Source organism: Podospora pseudopauciseta, chromosome 1 (genome assembly GCF_035222475.1).
Source record: "Podospora pseudopauciseta strain CBS 411.78 chromosome 1, whole genome shotgun sequence".
In the NCBI taxonomy this organism is placed as follows: Eukaryota; Fungi; Ascomycota; class Sordariomycetes; order Sordariales; family Podosporaceae; genus Podospora; species Podospora pseudopauciseta.
Window position 1 is genome coordinate 4134672 of NC_085892.1, and position 20196 is coordinate 4154867.

The following is a 20196-nucleotide window of genomic DNA, read 5'->3' on the forward strand; positions in this document are numbered from 1 at the left end:
TTGGCTGGCTATTCTTTCTTGAGATACTTCTTCATGGAGTAGGGTAGGGCAGGTGGGCTCAAGATATGGTATGGTTTTTTATTGCCTACCGCAGCTGTCGTCATCACCCCAGCCTCTGTGTGTTCTCCTCTGTCGTGGAAGAGTACTTGGGACTATCTACCGATGCTTGACTCTGGTCCAGCCACTTGTTCCCCGACTTGTACCACCACTTGTACCATCGCTTGGACCAGCAGCTCGCACGTCCTCAAACCCATCTTCGAACTCGTCGCCCTCGATATTTTCCCATTCCAGCATCGGGGCTTCGCTCGCCAGTCGCTTCTTCAGACGATCAGCCAACTTCAGCGGCGCGTAGATCTTGAAGTTTCGGACGAATTCCACGCCTTCGGCACTCGTCAGCGAGGTGTGAGCCGTCCCATGCGACCAGCGACCAATCATTGACTTTGGTTTTGTCACATCGCCATTGTCCCCATCCCTTGGACTCCCGGCTGGTGGTGTGAGCGAAGACGGGAAGGTTGGTTCGACAGACCGGCGGTGGAGTTGATCACCAATGAGCAGCCGCCACAGGTTGTGTCCGATGTTGCAAACATCGTCGTACGATTCCCTGTCCCCGAAGGAGACTCCTTGCGATGCACACAGCCAAGCAACATCGTGCGCCAGCAAACCAACGCCCTCAAGGAACGCAGAGTACGTGTTTGGATCGTCCTTTGCCAGTGTCAGGAGCGCCTTTTCGATGAAGAGCGGACGGGGCCGTGGATTTCCAGATTGTCCTGACATGGCTGTTCCGGGGAATGGTACATCCCCATGGTGGTAGGAAGAGTTCATCGAGAATATTGTCGGGCGAGGGTAGTCACGGTGAGGGAGTGTGATTTCCGCCGGCAGCCGGATCGCCAGATAATGCGAGGCCAACACGAGAATGTGCGCCACATGGGCGAAGACAGTCGATATCACTTCGGGCGACAAATCTACCATCATCAGTCAGCCTTGGACATGTTTTGCCAGCTTGTCAGCCTCTCAGCACACTTACTATTCATGGCATGGAGGTCAAAGATTTCGACACCGCCAATTTCGAACCGCTTGGTGCTGCCCTTCTTGACCTGGCGCAGCCCATACAGCCTGGCGGCTTCCTCACACAAGAAGGCTCTCGTCGCCGCCATCGTGTCGGCACTGCGATTCCATTTGTACCTGGTTCTGTGGATGGCTCGTTGCGCCTCTTCCAGCTGCCTGCTTCTCCTGGCTTCGGCACCAGTCGACACAGCCTTAAGATCAGATCTCCGTTGGGCGAGCAGCTTCTTCTTATCCTCGATCGCCTTTCGCGCAGCATCAACCTCGCTTCTCAACTTGTCGGCCTGCGCGATGATCTCGTTCGTTCGCTCAACTGCAGCTGCCGTATCCGACTTGAGCGTCTCCAGCCGGACAGCTTTGTTGGGGATCTGTCCCGTCTCGCTGGAAATGGCGGCATTCACCTCGCGCTCGAGCTGGTCTGTCTCAATAAGCGCCTTGGTGTACTCGAGACGGGTCTCATAGAGACGGTTCCTCGCATCCACGACACAAAGGAACGGCCGGTCCTTGCTATGGTGGCCGCGGTGGCAAATGTCGCAGTTTATTTTGGCTTCCATTCTTGCGGGTTGCAAGACGGAAGAGTTGCGAGGTCTCGGTCAAACAATCAAAGGCGAGCGAGGGTCTTGTTTATGAATTCACTTGTTCGGCGCTCGAGGTCCTTTGGTGGCCCGCCAAAGTACAAGACGTGCTTTCAGGGAATCGAAGAAGGTTCCATTGTCTTCAGCAGCTTGGAGTTTCTAGAAGAAGATGAAGGATGCAAACAAGCTCGGCTGACTCGAAGCTTGCTGAGGTCACCTGCACAGAGTCCAGAGTCTCACAATCACAGCAGAGAAAAAGAAGGCTGAAAAAGAAGCTTGATGTCCTCGAAGTTGTGTTCTGGTGGTACAAAGTCCAAGTCACAAGTGCGCCTCCCGGCTTATCGGTCCCGCGTCATCGTTATCGCACGCTGCCACCAGGCACCTGCCCCACTCCCCCGCCAATCAAGATCCCTGTCTCTCCGGCTGCTTCTCATTCGCGACGCGCTTTCACCTTCATCTCTCACAGACAACTCACCAAGCGTCCATCTGCTGCAGAGGGACAGGCACACCAATAATTAGCCAGCGTCGGGCACATTGGGATACGGGATTGATCTTGGGCATCCAGATTTCATAGGGAGAAGCGGGGTTGAGAACTTTCAGCTTTGCGCTCGTCTCCTGATTCGCGAATGAGCATCACCATCATCTGAAAGGCAAGCGGCAGTCCCGCTCTTCTTCTGCCTTTCATTCATTCTGTCTTTCCTCAGTTGGAAAGAGCGAGCACCTCACCCTCCTACTTCCATCTCCTTCTATTCATGTCGAGCTCATCTCAGTGGGGTGCCTTCCTCAGCGACTTATCAAACTCAAAAACAAAGAACTTTCTCACTCGACATGGCAAGCGCGACAACTCCAACCGCCTCACCCCCAAAGCCGCCCCGCCACGAATCACCAGCCAAGAGAGCCGAATCGCCCCTTCCATCTCCTTCTCTACACTCGGAGCAGGCAGAATCAGACATCCTACCTCATAGTCCTCTGAAGTCTGTGGCCTACAAGAGGATGGCAGATACTCAGAGCAGTATCCCCAAGCCGCCAGGCACCACCAGAGTCGCTCAGGTCAAGACACCAGAACCGCGCATTCTCAAGGAGCGTTCCAACGGGAACATTGCTGAAAGATCGCCCAGCACACCTGGACACCTGGCGCCCTTTGACTGGGAAGAATTTGAGGCTCGCTATCAGGAGGCTCTTGCCAAAGCGAACGGGGAGGAGCAAGAGTTGTTGGCTGAGTTTGAGAACCTAATCAAAGAACGTTTACTCGTCTCACCCTTTCATTTGATGACCATGAATAACTAACGTCCCCTGCAGTTCTTCAATGTCTGGGCATCATCAGCTTCCGTGCATGATACCGAACGGGGAGTCAAGCGACTTCAGACAAGAGAGCGATATGTGAAGATTGCTGAGCAGAATTTGGCGCAGAAGAAGAAACACCGTAGGTTTGGCTGGAATGAGATGGTCTTTGGACTTTTCACTAACACGTTTCCACAGTCACCGAGGTGGTGCGCGCATTTCAAAGTGCCCTGGCGCTCCTGAGTCAGAACTAGACCGGTCATCCAGCAAACCCTAGCAAAGCGGATGATTTGATGACGACACGAACATGTCTCTTCTTTCGGGCAGCAAGCAGCATCACATGATATTGAGGACGGGCGTTTCGGTTGAGTTGGGTGATTTCTAGCTGTGAGGACGGGACTCTGGTAATACATGATTCTTGAGCAATTCCAATCAAGTTGCTCCAACAAGTCCTTCTTGCTCCCCTCATCCACCAGCAGCCAACAAGAATCACCAGCACTTTCTGGCCAGTGCATTTTATTCGACTTTCATCAAAAACATCTCGAAAACACGCCTTGCCAGCATCCACCAATTACTTCGACTGCCCAAGATTGGGTTGGGCGCAGCGCACGTGATCACGCGCGCGACCAGCCAAATTCACTCTCTTGGCCGCCAATCCACCCAATCTCAACGCTGCTCATTCTGCTCACGCCAAAATGGCGGGCACCTCAATCCAGGTCCCGACAATCAGTCAGGTTTGCCTTTGTTGTCTGTTTCTCCCGTGGTGCAATTCAATCGCTAACACTATCCTAGGCTGATATGCTTGCCTTCCACGAACAACATTTCGCTCAATTCGCGACAGCTCACTTCCACTCCCAATTCCTCCGACCTTCCCTCGATGACCAGGAACCCATCCCATCCCATGAACAAGAAGAAGAATACTATTACGAGGAAGAAGAGGACGATGGACTCGGCTACTATCCCGACGGCGTCAAGCGCACCCTGACCGACGAGCAAATCGCCATCTTCAGGCACTCGGAGCTTGAGGCTCTGCGTCGCGGCAGACAGCCTCCCAAGCCGCAAGGGGTCACCGCTACACTGGCCGAAGACCTCTCCGAAGGCGAGATATCATCGCCGGCGCCAGTCGTCACCGCAAAAAAGAACAAGAAGCGGAAACGCAACAACAAGAACAAGAATGTCGGAGAGCCGCCGATGGATCTGCGCAAGCGAACATGGGACGTGGTAGACAAGGGCCTTGCCAGCCTCGACTACGGTGAAGAAGAAACCCAGCAGCCAGCACAAGCCAGCACAGCACAGCGTCGTCAGATCTCATACGACGATTGAGACACAGCCATCCAGTCTCTCACTCTTCACCAAGTCAGCCAGTCGCTCGACACGCCAAACAATGACAATGAAAATGTAAGTTGCAACATTTCCTTCCCATTCTATCACACTCTCATGATGAGATCAATCGTATCGTCATCCTTAGCCGGAAATCTGGCCGGGGTGGTGGCCCTGTTCCCCATAGAGCTTGAGTCACTTCTCTTGAGTTGGAACATGTCGAGTCATAATCTTCTCTCTGACAATCATCGTTCACACACCACATTATTATTCTTCACTTGTCCGGATAGCTGCTAACGACTGTTCTCAGAAAACAAAAAACAACGAAGAATACGGGGAAGAGGTGTTGGACATGAAGGAATACGAGAAGTGGAATGTCAAAAAGGATACGAGAATTGGTGGAGAAAGCCAAAGGAATACGAGAAGCAGCGGTGTTGGAGGCGTTGAGGTGATGAAGAGAAAAGGTGACGAGGAGAAGTGTTGAGAAGAGAGAAGCGATGAAGGGGAGAGGCGATGAGGAGACATGACGAGAGGTGATTAGGAGGTGAGGTGTTGGGGAGGGGAGATGGCAATGGTTCAAGTGGTGGAAAGGGGAATGGCCAAGGGAATGGAAAGGGAAATGGTCAAGAGAATGGGTCAAGGGAATGGGTCAAGGGTGAGGGTCGTCATTGAGCAATGGAGTTTTGAGGTTTTGCTGTGGGAATAGGAAAGGGCATGGTCTGGAGTTTTGGAGTTGGTGGGAGGATATTTTGGAAAGTTCACGCATCAAAAAAAGATGGTGGACGGGGAGGCAAGAACGTCAAGTGGTAGTCATCAAAAATAACCTTGGCCCACCAACCTTGTGAATAGCTTGCATGTTATGTGATGGCGAATTGTGATGTGTGACTATATGTGAGGTAACATGAACAGTCTCAATTTATGTCTTGGTTGCCTCCAAAGTGAAAAAATACAAGAGTGTGCAAGAATGCGTGGGAGCCAAGATCTGAACAATACCCATAACGTATACCAAGAGGAGGAGGTCGTCTTCATCCCATACATCACTGACACGAACCGAAAACATATAGAAAAAAGACACTTGGTGTTCCCTCAGTATGTATCTAACTTTGCGATCCCCCATCATACCAGTACCCAAAACCCAAAGAGCAAAAACGAGTCCCCAGGGGTATATAAAGACCTTTCCCATCCAGCCCAACCCATCCAATCCCACCATCCCATGAAACCCAACCCTTGATATCCCAACATCTTTATTTCTCCCCAGCCACTGCCGCTGCAGCCCTCGACCCCCTAGCCAATAACCTCTTATACAACTCCAACATCCCCACATCCCACCCCTTATTCTCCCCCCCTCCTCCCACAGTCTGTACACACCCACCAATCTTCCCCCTCAAAAACTCCTCCAACTTGGCAGTATTAAACTGCTCCCCGTACACCATCCTCGCACCTGGCACCACCTTGACTTCCAACCCCTCCCCCCCCTGCCCCCCATCCTCAACCCTCAGTCTGATCACCGCCTCCACCCTCGTCTGCAACGGCACTAAAACCAACGAACTCACCACCGCTATCGACCCATCATCATTCACGACCGTCGTGGGAAACGTCAGGTTGAGCAACCTGACATAGTTCGCCACTGTGCAAGACTTGTCCCAGCCATCTTTTACAATTTGAAGAATCGTCTTGACGTTGGTGGTGGGTTGAGGTAGGGAGCGGATGCGATCCCGAATAGACTGCAAGAAAAACTCTCGCTCGGGGGTGAGGGGGGTGGTATTGGGTTCGCGCTTGTCGGCTATATACCACAGGTCGATATTACTCTGCGGACCAGGCCGGTGGTTGGGTTGGGGAAAAGAGGCAATGTCGAGGACGAGTTCGATTTGGCGCTTGTACGTCAGGGAGATTTTGGTGCCGGATATATTGGCGAGGGCCCAGCCGGTGGTTTTTTCGATTTTGTCGGTTCGTGCTGAAGGTTGTTAGTATGATATGACTGGAGGCAATGGCAAGGGGGAAATACCTTTGAGTTTGCTGATTTCTTCTGATGACCAGCCCCGGCATTCCTCCCGGATTTTGTCTGCTTCTTTAATATCACCCAGGCACTGCTGTTTCTGTGCTGTCAGGGCTTCAATGCCAGAGTTGGAGACCTCAAGCTGGGCTTTCAGCTCGGCAATCTTGCGCTGCTTCTCCTCGAGGCCCTCATCAAGGGAGATCAACTCAGCACGGGCCTCCTCCAGCTCAGCAGGGTCACAATCGGCCATTTCTTGAGCCACAGCCTCAAGGGTCTCATGCTCCTTTTCCAGCTCCTCAGCCCGCTTGATCATATCAGGCAGCACCGAAGAAAGCAACTCCTGCTGCCTGGCCAAAAGCTTCTCATCATCATCCATCCCCTCCGCAATCTTGACCAGACCCTCCTTCAGCCCATCCTGCAGCTTCATCCGCCATTCATACCACATCGCCTTGCTCAGCAGCCTAGCATGCGTCTTGACGTTCTTGAACTGATTGTCCATCAACACTTTGAACTCAGGAGTAGCAGTCATGTACTCCCTGAACAGCGGTGGGTTCTCCTCAAAAGTCTCCGACTCAATCTCCCTCACAATCCTCCGCCCTTCACTGATATATTTCTTCAGCTCCCGACACGAGTGCTGATACAGCTCCAAAGTAGGCACCGTACATGCACCCGCAACGACACACTTCTCCAAAGACAAATCCTCCTTCCCGTCCGCCGTCAAGCTCAACCTCGTCTCCCCCGGCGCAACAGTATGCCTCCTCTTGGTGGTAGTCAACTCCATAAACCTGATACTTGTCAGGTTCAAAAAATCCTGCAAATGTATCCGATCCCCATCATCATCATCCCTCCGCACAAGCGCATCCACATCCCCCGTGGCAGTGTGATCATAAAAGTTAAAAGTATTCGTCGCCTGATCATCAAAAACCGACCTAAGCCTCCCCTGGTGATTCGGCGTGCCCGCCACCCTGACAGGCGAACTAGGCACAGCCGGGGTGATCGTAGCAGTATCCTCCTCCCCTCTGGCAGCACTCCTCGTCTTCCTCCCCGTAGTAGTCTCAGCCTTAGTCGGCGGCGACCCCAACCTCACATTCTTCACCGGGCTCCCCTGATGTCCCTTCAACCTCTTCACCCCATCAATCACCTCCGAATCCTCCCCCGCATCATCCACATCCAACTCAGCCGGCCTCTTCCCCAGCAGTCCCCTCGCGCTCCCTGGCATAAGACTCTTCCTCCCCGCCAACGGGTTCTTCTTCTTCTTTGTCGGACTCAGGTTCTGAATCATCTCTCTAAGATTGAGCGTGATCTCACGGTCGCCGTCCGCCTCCCGCTCCAGGATCCACCTGCTATTTTCCTTTTCTGCCTCATCTCTGAGTTCCTGGTCGACTTCCGCTTCCATGGCGCGGGGGTCGGCAAAAGCCACGGTGCGACGGGCGCTGCTTGGCTCGCTAGGCACAAATTCAGCTGCTGAGTCTTGGAGGGAGTCCCTACGATCGAAGATCTCGGCCACGCGTGGTGAGCCCAAGCCAGGTCTGTCAGCACCGACGCCGGAAAGGCGCCTGCCTTGGGGTGTGAGGACCACACGGGGGGTACTGATGCCTGTGCTCGGGTCTTGGTGGAAGAGCCTCCCCTTGCCGACGGAGCGAGGTGTCGTTTTTGGTGGTGAGGCATCACGGACTGGCGAACTGCTTCCAATCATTGAGGGGGGTGTCTTGGTAGCAGGGACAGTATTCCTCGCAGGAGAAGGTGTCTTTCGTGCAGGAGACTCTCTCCTCGGAGGGCTCCTCGTGGGTGAAGGCGTCCTTCGTTCAGGGAAGTCACTTGCTGGGGACTTCCTCGTGTTTCGAACCGGCGAACTTCTGACAGGAGAGCTCCGAACCGGTGAGCTATTACGGGCCAGGCTCTTCGCAGGCAGCTCTTTCTCGGGACTTCGCACAGGAGAGCTCTCGAAAAGAGGGGCGCCAGGCATGCTGTGACGGAGACCCTTCCCTCGGAATGCAGAAAGCCCAAGAGTATCGTTATTGTCTTGGGATGCTGTCTCCTGTGTTGACGGCGTGAGAGATGGATACACAACATCTGGCTCATCAGCCTCCAGTTCCATCACCCTCTTGGCCGCTGACCGTGCCTCTTCAGGTGAGGCAGGCTTCAGGATGCCGCCTACCGCCATGGTCTCGTCCATGGCCACAGTCTGTTCAAACACATCGTGCTCTTCCTGTGGTTGTGAAGTAGCCAAAATGCCGCCGACAGCTGCAGTCATGTCCATATCCATGCCGTCATCTTCGGCTGCCAGAGTTCTTCGGTGGCCTAGAGCAGAGCCTGTATTAGGGGCACCCTTAGATAAAAGCCCACCAATCGCAGAAGTAAACTCCATGGACATGTCTTCGAGCTCGTCAATGTCCGTTGCGCCACCGATAGACATTCTGCCTTGTCGGATACCGCCAACTGCCGTGGTAAATTCCATAGTTTGATCACCCAGTTCATCGGCATCCTGCTGCAGCGCAAGTGGTTTGACTGATTTCCGCCGATTTTGGGCTTGGGCCTTGCCAAGAATCCCACCGAGAGCCTTAGTCACGTCCATCGACATGTCCTCATCCATATCCATTTCCACATCTTCATCCTGGTTGTTGCTCTGAGACCTTCCTGGCTGTGACTGAAGAATACCACCCACGGCTTTGGTCATATCCATACCCATATCGTCATCCATGTCCATCTCAATCTCGAACCTTTGATCTCGCTGTTGTTGAGCGTCAGGAGTTGGTGGTGGCATATGTTGGCGGATAATCTGCGTGGTAGTCTCCGTCTGAGATAGTGGCTTCCTCCCCCAACCGGCAAACCCAGCAATAACCTCTTCATCCTCGTCAATCCGTTGAGTAGCAGCAGCGCGCTGTTTCGCGAGCCGCAGATTCTCGTCCAAGCTGTCGGTTGAATTGTTACTGTCAAACGCAGACACGCCGGAGGTCATGGATGCGACTGAAGCAGAGGTCATTTCTTCGGCTTCTACAGTCATAACGGTGCCGTCGTCGTCCGAATCACTAGAACCAGACATTTCCTCCGTCTCCACCTCATCGATATCGTCGGCATGTTCCATGTCGGAATCGTACACGGTGGAAGCGATGGTATCGTCGTCCCCGTAGAGTGACCCCACGCCCGAACTCCGTTGTTGGTTTCGTTGGTGCAGTGCTCGTTGATCGGCTGGAGACTCGGCATCATGGTCGTCGATGTGGTCTGGGGGTGTTGATGGAGGGTCTGAATCGGGCTCTTGGTGATGGTGCGATGCCGCTGTAGCGGCTGTTGCATCCTGGTTCTCGTCCACTACTTGGAAGGTGTGTAGTGTCGCCTCAGCAGCAAAGGATACCCGACGGTTGGCCAGTGACTTTCTGCGCGCCTCTCTCCTATCTTTGATCTCCTTCTCAATCTCGGCCCGTTCTCTTTCCTCCCTTTCCCGGGCTGCAGCTTGTTGTTCCTCCTCAGTTCGCAGCGCTACCTTTGTTCCGGCACTTTCGTTGCTCAGGGGAGCTTCTCTTGGTTTGAAGGTTGGAATTTCTGGAAGGACGGGGATCGTGGGTTTCAGAATTGATCTTGGTGGTGGTCCAGATGGTATGGCAAGGGACTAAAAACAAGTCAGTCAAGCTCGGATGTCTACCATTACAATACATACTGCTCTGCGGTTCCCATTCCCGTTCTTCAAGATGTCGAGACTACCCGGGCCCAAACTCTTGCTCCTAGACTTTTTGCGAGTGGCCCCAATAGCGCTGCCAACGTCAAGTGTTGCATTCTCTCTGTCGCCTCTTGAAGGTCCGACGCCAATCGACTTACGCGACCGGCGCGTTGCCGGCAATGTGGCATCGCCTTGCGACGACATGGCTACGAATTGGTATATCGCAGGTTGACCGAGATTGTTATGGTGCCTGCGACAAAACTTCAGGTGATGTTCATGTGTGAATAGCTGGTGGTGGAGTGGGACGCGACAGATGGGCTTCTGGGTTGAATTCTGGAAACCGCGTCACACGGGTGACATCTCGTCGCAGAGGGGCACTCTGGAGCTGTTGACCCTAGCCTCTGCTGGCATTGGCCAGGCTGATGCCCAAGTAAATAAACCTAAACCGTCGAGCCCCACTCTGCCTAAAGGTGTGGCTAGTGCTGGCGGCGCCTTGCCATTTTGACCCACATCTGGCGCACAGCTGGTGTGGCTGGTGCCCATCACACTTTTTGGCCCTCCCAAAAATCAATCACCAACTAGCAAAATTCTGGGGCCTCGTTTTGTGAACTCCGACCGACCACCACTCCCACCTCGACAAACGCACATCTTCGGCCCACGCCAGAACCAACAAGATGGCTACCGAGCTTACCGTCCAGAGCGAGCGTGCTTTTCAGAAGCAGCCGCATAGTGAGTTTCTCTTCTGCGAAAATAAGCCTGCAACCAAAGTCGAAAAGAACACGGTCGAATTGGAAAGTGGGCGATAAGGAAGCGATGAAGCTGACCCGTGATGTTCTCCAAAAGTCTTCCTCAACTCCAAGACCAAGGTCAAGACCACCAGACCTGGCAAGGGCGGCCGCAGATGGTACAAGGACGTTGGTCTGGGTTTCCGCACCCCCACTGCTGCCATTGAGGGCCAGTACATCGGTACGTGATATCACCGAACAAACAAGACGCGCTCGCTCCTCCTCCTCTTCGAAATCATGATCAACCACCGATTTATTCAACTGAACGAAACACGATAATCCTTCGACGATGACGAATCCTGCTGCGACTGCGAGAGGAGGGGCGAGAGCTATATTGCGAATATGGGACCGAAATTAACTGGCTTCTCTCTGCAGACAAGAAGTGCCCCTTCACCGGCCAGGTTTCCATCCGTGGCCGTATCTTGACCGGCACCGTCGTCTCCACCAAGATGCACCGCACCATCATCATCCGTCGCGAGTACCTCCACTACATCCCCAAGTACTCCCGTTACGAGAAGCGCCACAAGAACCTCGCCGCCCACGTCTCTCCCGCTTTCCGTGTTGAGGAGGGCGACCAGGTTACCGTTGGCCAGTGCAGACCTCTCTCCAAGACTGTACGTTGCGAACACCCGACATAGATCCGAACGATTACACGGTGACTAACAGATTTGGGATTCTAGGTTCGGTTCAACGTTCTCCGCGTCCTTCCCCGCACCGGCAAGACCGTCAAGTCTTTCCAGAAGTTCTAAACGGTTGGGTTTCGAATTCCATTAGGCATATCTGGCGTGGTTTGCTTTGAGGGCTTGGGCTTTTTCGAGACAATTTGGGACGGCCGGCAGGAAAATATGAACAAGCGATGAACTTATTCTCTTTCCGGGAGGCGCGCACATTATGCCCGATTTCTACATGTGATTGTGGAAGTCATAGGAACAGTTCTGAAAAACTGAATTGAAATCCGCCAATAAACTTGACAACAGCACAAGTCTGGCTATGATACCCAAAAAAATCGGAAGATGACCGACCCTCTTGGTTTGCGGATTTAAACGACTTGGACTGGCCTGGCTGGAGCCGGGGGGAAACCGAGTGCTCTCCTGGGGGAGTGAGTCCGCGCATAGCTAGTGATCCGCCTGAATTGATGTCATGAAAGTAGCCGTGTCCTGGAACTATCATCGTGCTCGTGAAAGCCAGAGGAAAGTGCGTGAACGATCAAGATTTCAGCCACACCCAGTCGTCAAGGTGCTTGATAGCTGACCGGCCGGTCGAATTGGAACAGTAGAATGGATCCCTGCTACTAATTTCTTGGATGGTGCCCGTCTGCTAAAGTGTACTCTCTTATGTAGAAGGATGGTATACATTGATACTAACCCTTTGTTAGAAACCGGCACTGTTAAATAGTATCCAAGGAAGCCTCGAGGGGATATGAAAACTCGTTGGATGGAGGGTCCTGAGCAGCAGAAATCAATACTTGATATGATATGTCTGACCTGTTCCGAATACATAAACACCAACAGCTTTAACACCACTTGGCACATAAATCGTCGAGCCTGTCAGTCACGTCAACCCCAAAATATCTTTTTGCTCAAAGTGATATCAATTATCATCACCCTCTTACAAAACCCTACAGAAAAAAAGCTACCCACCTACGCCTAACCCTCCTCAATGGAAAAAACCCCTCCTCCTTTTTAAGAGCCAGATTTCTCAATTTCGCTAGGTAGTAATTCCCATCCCAATACAAAAACACCAAGTACACACATCCTAACAAAACTTTATTCCAACCCCCCCATCAAGACCCTGCTCACCCCTCCTGAAACGCCTCCCCAAAAGCCCCTCCCCCAATGTCATCATCCATCACCAAATCATCCCCCTCCTCCCCCCCTCCAACCCCCACGCTCCCACTCTCATAACTAGCCAGCGCATCCCCCGCCGTATCCAAATCTCCCATCGAACTAAAGTCGTTCCCGTCCGGACTGGCCCCAAACCCCGATCCTCCTACCACACCCATCCCCGGCGTCGGCGCAGCAGAAGGCGGTTTGCTAGGCGGGATGATCCCCCCTCCCGTCGTCGTGGTAGAAGGAGCACCTCCCCCAGGAGGAACAACAACCCACTCCCCACTTCCCGTCCCCTGATCCGGTGCCGTGGTCGTGGTCGTCGGGAGTTGTGGTTGTTGCAGTTTACCAGCATCCTCCATCTTTGTATCCCCCCCCGCAGGCTGTGAAGTAACAGTATTAGGGTGGGCAGATGGGTGGCCAACATTGTTATTGTTGGCAGGTGTGCCAACATCAGACCCCGTACCCGACAACCCCCCCGGTTGGGGAGTAGGAAAACTGTTCATAGGAGTAGACGTGCTCGAAAACCCAGAGTGCATCTGATCCAGCAAACCAGCCGCCGTGCCACCCATGTCGATATCACTATCCCCAATCAAAACCCCGCTAGCCTGAGAGCCATTGTGTGACGGGTCGCGAGAAAGCCCAACCGCCTCAGGGACAAGCCCCTGTGGTGGCGCGATAATCTCCGGCTCAGGAGCAAGCTGCTGATAACCACCATCCTGAACCCTGCTGACTTCAGGGACGGTGATCGCCTTGGTGCCGAGCAGCTTCTCAACATCGGCCGTAATCTCCTCGATCGACCGGGATGGTTTCTTGTTGTAGCTCTCCTCCTCCTCCTCACCCTCCACTCTACCCTCAAGCCGCCAGGGCTCACTCCCCACCCCCTGAGTAGCAGCCCTCAGCTCAGCCTCAGCATCCCTAATCGCAGTATTCTGCTTAAACTCTCCCATCCTCTTCTCATGCTGCGCCTTTAATTTCTGAATCTCGGCCTGAACCTCCGCAATCTTAGCCTGAGCTCTCTCCCGCATCTTGTCAGCCAACCCTGGCTCAAGACGCCCGGTATAAGGCTTCTTAGGCAACTGCTCCAAAACATCCCCACTCTGCGCCTCAAAAATCCCCTCCGTAAGCGAAGCGAGCGCGCCCTTCTTCCCAAGCCCAAGATCAGAAACCTCCAGCTGCCCAATCCGATATGGCGACGACAAAATCTCCTCCATCCACTCATGATTCTGCTGGTACCGATGCATGCTCATCTCCCGAGGACTCAAGTGATCAAACATATCACCCCGATGAACATCCTCGTCATCATCCAGCGCCCCATCAGCACTCGGATACCCAGCACCCATCGGGTGTCCCGGCTGGGCCTGTTGCCCCCGTCTCTTAGACGGGGGCTGGCCAGGCCCGCCCGGTCCACCAAGATATGCCGTCCGAGTGTTCATTGGCTGCTGTTGCATTGGCGGCACATAAATCGACTGTCCGCGCTGAGGGAAGGGAATCTGCGGCCAGTTGACGCGATCAGACAGCATAAACTCCTTGCGAACAATCTGCCCCAGCTGAAAAAGGTGTTGACGGTTGTTCATGATCGACTGTATTTGAGGCGGCACGCCAAAAGAACCGGTGGGGTATCTGTCTTGATTCTCGCTCGGGCCGTAGTGAACAATCCAAAGATTCGGGTCGATTTGGGGGGGGTTCGCGACCTGGGCATCACGGGCGTGAGCGAGGCGAAACCGTCTTCGAGAGTGCATGGTGATCTGCTCGCCGGCGCGCCAGCCGCACTTTTGGAAGTAAATCTCAAGAACCTAGACTCATTGTTAGCCATATTGCACCGATAACAAAACTCCTCGTCTAGAACAAGGGAGAGGCATCCGTACCAAACCATTGTTGAGGGGGTTGCTGAGCATAACCTCAGGAGAGGCCCAGTAGTATCCGTCGCTTGAGAACTCGTTTCCGCGGCGGGCAGTCGGTTGCCACATGAGAAAGATAGTGCTGTCCGCGGGGCAATCGAGGTAGGTCCAGTAGAAGGGCGCCTTATCCCGGGCGATGCTGGGAGCCTGCATCAACCATTTTGTCACATCGTTCAGTTCGACCCTGGACATCAAAGGATAGCGGAATGTCGAAATCAGGTGGACATGCGGCAGCTATCAATCGCAAGTATTAACAAACATGGCTCTACCAGATTTGCGACGGGAATATTGGAACGGGCAAATACACACCAAGTCCTGGTGGACATTGTGACTTGGGTCGGACATTGTGAAAGGCTATGATGTCGTTGAAAATGCTGAATATTCAGGCAAAGCGGAGTCGAAGCGACCAATGCAGTTGGCCCTATGGCCGGGGTTATTCTGTGGTAGAATTCGGTTACGATGCGGATAATCTGGTGTTGCGCGACGAGCTCTGGTCGAGTTTGCGACCGCGCTTTTCCTGTCGCGGATTGGAGGTTGACTTTGGCTGATTGACTGCTTTACACTCGCGCCCAGGAACTGTTGCCAGTGGCCCACCAGCCAGAGTGATGGACCGTGCGTCACCTAGCTCGACCCACCCGTTGCCAGGCACTGCCAAGACAATGGCCGTCCATCCACGTGACTACCATCACTCAAAGCACCAGGTATACTTCACATTCATCACACACGTCATACCTCTCTCATATTCAAGGCTAAAATAGTTTGTTGAATCAGAAAATCATAAAATTCATTGCTTGACAACTGCGGTATCTAATCTCAGGCTCCGTTCCATACGAAACATTCACGAGCTAACTATCCATCTAAATAAGCAGCCCGCATCAGCCTTTTGTTGTTGCCAATGTCCCTTCCCATTAATCCATGCTCCAGTTTTATATTTATGCTTGGTAAGTAGAAGCAGAGACGTTGCCTCCTCTGCCGGTCCAGTTGACGTGGATATCTTGCCCCTCGGGGTACTTGGCCGTGGCAGCCTCGGGCTTGATTCTGAAGGTGTGGGCACCGAAGTAATCACGCTGAGCCTGGAGGAGGTTGGCGGGCAGGTCTTTGGTTCTGTAGCCATCAAACCACGACAGGGCAGTGGAGAAAGAGGGGATGGGGAGACCAAGGAGCGAGGCCTTGGAGACGACGTCTCTCCAGCCGGGCTGAGCCTTGTGGATGGCCTTGTTGAAGAAGTCGTCAAAGAGGAGGTTCTCAAGGTCGGGGTTGTTGCGATAGGCGGCGGTGATGTCCTTGAGGAAGACGGAGCGGATAATACAGCCACCACGCCACATGAGGGCAATGGAGGGCTTGTTGAGCTTCCAGCCGTACTCCTTGGCCGCCTCCTGCATGAGCATAAAGCCTTGGGCGTAGGAGATGATCTTGGAGGCATAGAGGGCCTGCTCGAGGTCCTCGAGGAACTGCTCCTTGTTACCCTCGAAGGTGGTGGCACGGCCAACAAACTCGAGCTTGGTGGAAGCCTTGACACGCTCCTCTTTGATGCCAGACAGGCAGCGAGCGAGCACAGACTCGGCAATGAGGGTGACGGGCATGCCCAAATCCAGGGCGTTGACAGCAGTCCACTTGCCGGTACCCTTCTGGCCGGCCTTGTCGAGGATCTTCTCGACGAGAGGCTTGCCATCCTCATCGTTGAAGTACATGATGTCCTTGGTGATCTCGATCAGGAAAGAGTCGAGGACACCGTTGTTCCACTTGGTGAAGGTGTCACCAATCTCCTTGCTAGACATGCCGAGACCGCGCTTCATGATATCGTACGCCTTTGTTCTGACTGTTAGCCCCCTGATTCATAGCTGACCTGCCTTTGGATTTGGCCTTGGCTTTGCAGAACAACATACCTCACAGATCAACTGCATGTCACCGTACTCGATACCGTTGTGCACCATCTTGACGTAGTGACCAGCACCCTCGTCACCAACCCACTCACAGCAAGCCTCACCACCGCTCTTGGCAGCAATGCTCTGGAAGATGTCCTTGATGAAGGGCCAGGCTGACTCATCACCACCGGGCATGATGGAGGGGCCGTAGCGGGCACCCTCCTCACCACCGGAGACACCGGCACCGACGAAGCGGAGACCCTTGGAGGCAAGGTACTTTGTTCTCCGGTTGGAGTCGGGGAAATGTGAGTTACCGCCATCGATGATGATGTCACCAGCCTCGAGAAGGGGAAGGAGGGTCTCGATCCAGTCATCGACAGCCTTGCCGGCCTGGACGAGAAGCATGATGCGGCGGGGGCTCTTGAGCTTCTTAACGAACTCCTCGGTAGAGTGAGCGCCGACAATGCTCTTGCCCTTGGCCTCGTTGGCAAGGAAGCGGTCGACCTTGGAAACGGTACGGTTGAAAGCGCAAACGGTGAAGCCATGGTCGGCCATGTTCAGAATCAAGTTCTGGCCCCTTTTTTCACGCACAGTCAGCACATCTGCCCCCGGGGGCTGCTCTGGGGAACCGCCGGAGCTGGGTAGTAGACTTACATGACGGCCAGGCCGATGAGGCCGAGATCAGCACTTCCACCATCATCACTGTTAGCATTTCTTTGGGATTGGAGGTTAAGGAGGGAGCCAGCAGCGTTCACAACGCCGCCGACGTTGATATTCGCCAGGCGGGCGCTGAGGAGGGGGGACTCAGTAGGTGTAGATAGGCAAAGCACTCCGTCACCGGCAAAGCTGTTGTAGTAGAAAACGACAGGCGCATTGCACCGGCATTGGCTGGAGTGAGGCCATACCTCCTCTCTCTCTCGCACGCCGATGACTCGAGCACAGCGCAGATACGCCCCGACTTCCTGCTTTCTGGGTGACGGAGCGGGGAGGTGGGGTAAAGAGAACTTACACAGCGCCAGACATTGTGAAGGAAATCTGCGACAGGGGGAACGGTCAAGATGCAAAAGGTGAAGTTGTAGAGGTGCTGTCCGGAGCAGAATTGATGGAAGGGAGTAATCCTCAGCCAGGGGGATTTGTTATGGAGAAAGTCAGAGAGGGAGGGGAGAAATGGCGGACTGAATGACGAAACTTTTAAGAGGACCCGAGCTTTCGAGGTCGGAGGGGGAGGGTCATTGTTCAAGTGCGTGCAGCGGACAGAGGACAGCGGGACAGCGGGCAGCTTGGCCTGACGGGAGACTCCCAAACAGCGGATAATTTGACGTGGGGCTTACTCAGGCAGTTACCTCGACCATGACCATGACCGCCTCACGACCCAACTGAAATGAAAATGCCCGTAACGTGCCACCTCCTCCCGTCATACCTCTTCTTCTGAGCCCTTGGACACTGGGAAGCTTCCAGGTTGCCCCCAATGACTGGGATGTGCTCCCTTGCCTGGCCCCAGAAGGAGGGGACAACCCAGGAGGTGCCTTTGTATTTTTATCAGATCCTCCCAGTCGTCTGATGAAGCTATCGGTTTCGCCGCCCCGGAGCTTGGAGCTTGGGGGACCGTGGGGACTTGGCTTCTGTTCCACGATCCGCCATCGCGTGGGAATCAACTGGGCGGCTGGACTGAGTGACAAATCCCACCGTCGCTCGGGGCATCTCGACTGTGTAGCTTCTCATTGAGAGCAAGGTCCCGGTTTTTGTTGGGAATCCTCGAGCCAAAGCAGACCCTACATACATCCTTTTCTTAGCCCGACACATACTGCTTCGGATTCATCAGCTTGTTGGTTTCGAAACACCAGTGCCCCCCAAGGTGCCGCTTGGGGGAAGCACGGCACAGACAACCGCAGACATTGACCCGCCGCGCGCATTTGGACGAACTTGAAGGTTCCGGCGCCGGATCCCACCAATGCCCACATTGACAGCAACCTCCGTCAGTCAGCCATGACCCACGGGAGCTTACCGCCCAGCTGCCGGACATATACGTTCCTGTCTATCAGCCTGGTTCGACATGCTGCTCTCTGTAGTTCAGATGATGAGTAAAACCTGGGATTGGACGGTCATCCACAATGTCAACTGTTCTTCCGCGGATACATCGGAGCTGATCATCTTCAAGACGAACCAGTTCAAGGAGATGTTACATCCACCGAGAACCACAGACCTTATAACAGCAAGCTTCTCACCACCGGCGACACTAGCCTAACAAATAAAAAGTGACACTGACAAGTCCGGTTCTTGAAGTGTTCGGTTGGCGCCCCCACGGTTTCGAGATCTGAGGCGAGTGGACTCCCCACCCAACGATGGACTGCTGTCCGCAATGTTCTTACACAACAGCTTTCACCAAATTCCCGCAAAGCACTGGGGGCAACATTACTTCAAGAACCAGGGGACCGCTTTTTTCGACTTCAGGCTCTTCTTGCCATGAGCCAATGGGAATTATTTCCCTCGAGTGAGAAAAAAACTGAACTCCGATCACTGTCCGTTCAAAGGTCCGGTGTTCGCAAGGGTAGAAGCAAAGGAAAAGTACAGCCCTTTCGCGCCTTTTGCTCCTCGCGCGCCGGTTTGTTAAGCCAAGCTGTCGCCAAAAAAAAAACAAGGAGGGGTAGAAAAGACCCCTCCACTGCCATGACCCCTTGGTTAGGTGGGGTTATGTCGTGGGGCCCTTATTGGTTAAACAGACTGTGGATGATGATTAAGCTCCAACGTCCGACGTCGTCTATATTGTTTGGCCCAGAAGATCAATGATATCAGAACGGGCTTCACAACTCAAATATTATCCACAGTACAGATGAAGAATGGCAATTGCTACGAAACTGACACAGAATATCTCTTAGCCAACCCTTTGAGGCAATGGCCATCACCTTGCCGCCTTAACTCCACAATGTGACGGCAGTCTTCAACTCAGTCAACCCTTGGCGATTGCCATCCAACATATCTCCGGATATTCTAAAGACATGACTGAAATATATGAGTACTAAAGGTTCCCAAAAAATAGAATCATGGTGGTGATAAATAGCACCAAGACTCCTTGGATGTTCTGGGACTTTGCAAACCATACTTACCGGAGATGCATTCCCCCACGGAGATATCAAAACCGCCGTGATGGAACCCTCTCTCCGTTGATATCTCCACTGTATGCCAATCCCAAGAATATCAACATAGCGCACGGCCATAAAATGAACTGTGCTTGTCCGCGGAAAGAGAACAAGAGCTCATCATTTTGCCTTGTCTACTACTCACTCTGTGAACCAAATGTGACACTTTGAGTTACCAAGCCAACCTCAAAGCCCTACCTCAAACGGGAGTTGACAGGTTTAGATATTGTCAAGATTTATATTCAAACTCTGAAAAGAGCATATGCAAACTGGTTATCATTCTTGGTTTTGACTTATAGCAGCAGCCATCTTCCCCAGGATGTGATAAAATTTAAGCTCTGGTGGATTAGGGAAAGGTATCAGCACTCACCCGCGACCCCATATCCAATCTCTGACGAAACTGGACCAGACAGCAGCGTCTACTTAAGATCTGATGACCCTGGGGAAAACAGGAGCGCTCGCTCACAATACTTCAAAAGAGCCCCCCGAAATTGGGAACGACAGCGTCGTTCACCAACGATATCTCAAATTAAAGCTTGGATGAACCTTCTTAAAAGTTGGGATGAGCACCTTCAAAATATAGTTGTATCACCAAAACGAAAAGTCTTCATGATCACAGCAAGACATCTAAGCCATTGTCATATGTTACTGTACATTATTATTGTATCAAACAAGAGCTCGCCACGAGCCCTCGATGCCAACCCATCAAGCCACCTCCATCGTCTACCAATTCAGTGAAACCCCTGTGCCCTGAAACAACGCCCATAACCGTTCCAAATACGCCCATGCTGTA

The 20196-nt window shown here is 53.3% G+C and overlaps 7 protein-coding genes across 7 annotated transcripts; 3 read left to right on the plus strand and 4 right to left on the minus strand.

Moving 5' to 3' along the window:
• Window positions 1-31: 31 nt before the first annotated feature.
• Window positions 32-1926, minus strand: QC763_111680 (uncharacterized protein). The gene is made up of 2 exons (XM_062907754.1): window positions 1025-1926; window positions 32-962 (listed from the first exon to the last, which is right to left on the minus strand). The coding sequence occupies exons 1-2, from the start codon at window positions 1614-1616 to the stop codon at window positions 157-159; spliced, it is 1398 nt and encodes a 465-aa protein (XP_062770724.1). The 5' UTR covers window positions 1617-1926; the 3' UTR covers window positions 32-156.
• A 193-nt stretch (window positions 1927-2119) lies between these two features.
• QC763_111690 (uncharacterized protein) lies at window positions 2120-3172 on the plus strand (the record flags this gene model as incomplete). Its single annotated transcript, XM_062907755.1, has 3 exons — window positions 2120-2888; window positions 2937-3060; window positions 3117-3172. Exons 1-3 carry the CDS (start codon window positions 2466-2468, stop codon window positions 3170-3172), a joined length of 603 nt encoding a protein of 200 aa, XP_062770725.1. The 5' UTR covers window positions 2120-2465.
• Window positions 3173-3613: 441 nt separating this feature from the next.
• QC763_111700 (uncharacterized protein) lies at window positions 3614-4770 on the plus strand (the record flags this gene model as incomplete). The annotated part of the gene is made up of 4 exons (XM_062907756.1): window positions 3614-3652; window positions 3711-4218; window positions 4249-4316; window positions 4549-4770. 4 exons carry the CDS (start codon window positions 3614-3616, stop codon window positions 4720-4722), a joined length of 789 nt encoding a protein of 262 aa, XP_062770726.1. The 3' UTR covers window positions 4723-4770.
• Window positions 4771-5482: 712 nt separating this feature from the next.
• On the minus strand, window positions 5483-10275 carry QC763_111710 (uncharacterized protein; the record flags this gene model as incomplete). Its single annotated transcript, XM_062907757.1, has 3 exons — window positions 9890-10275; window positions 6244-9841; window positions 5483-6192 (listed from the first exon to the last, which is right to left on the minus strand). The coding sequence occupies exons 1-3, from the start codon at window positions 10091-10093 to the stop codon at window positions 5483-5485; spliced, it is 4512 nt and encodes a 1503-aa protein (XP_062770727.1). The 5' UTR covers window positions 10094-10275.
• Window positions 10276-10394: 119 nt separating this feature from the next.
• On the plus strand, window positions 10395-11877 carry RPS11B (40S ribosomal protein S11-B). The gene is made up of 4 exons (XM_062907758.1): window positions 10395-10618; window positions 10733-10855; window positions 11050-11288; window positions 11355-11877. Exons 1-4 carry the CDS (start codon window positions 10564-10566, stop codon window positions 11421-11423), a joined length of 486 nt encoding a protein of 161 aa, XP_062770728.1. The 5' UTR covers window positions 10395-10563; the 3' UTR covers window positions 11424-11877.
• A 592-nt stretch (window positions 11878-12469) lies between these two features.
• On the minus strand, window positions 12470-14746 carry QC763_111740 (uncharacterized protein; the record flags this gene model as incomplete). The annotated part of the gene is made up of 3 exons (XM_062907759.1): window positions 12470-14296; window positions 14369-14635; window positions 14711-14746. The coding sequence occupies 3 exons, from the start codon at window positions 14744-14746 to the stop codon at window positions 12470-12472; spliced, it is 2130 nt and encodes a 709-aa protein (XP_062770729.1).
• A 587-nt stretch (window positions 14747-15333) lies between these two features.
• GND1 (phosphogluconate dehydrogenase (decarboxylating) gnd1) lies at window positions 15334-18813 on the minus strand (the record flags this gene model as incomplete). Its single annotated transcript, XM_062907760.1, has 4 exons — window positions 17276-18813; window positions 16921-17055; window positions 16288-16843; window positions 15334-16209 (listed from the first exon to the last, which is right to left on the minus strand). The coding sequence occupies exons 1-4, from the start codon at window positions 17287-17289 to the stop codon at window positions 15334-15336; spliced, it is 1581 nt and encodes a 526-aa protein (XP_062770730.1). The 5' UTR covers window positions 17290-18813.
• Window positions 18814-20196: the final 1383 nt, after the last annotated feature.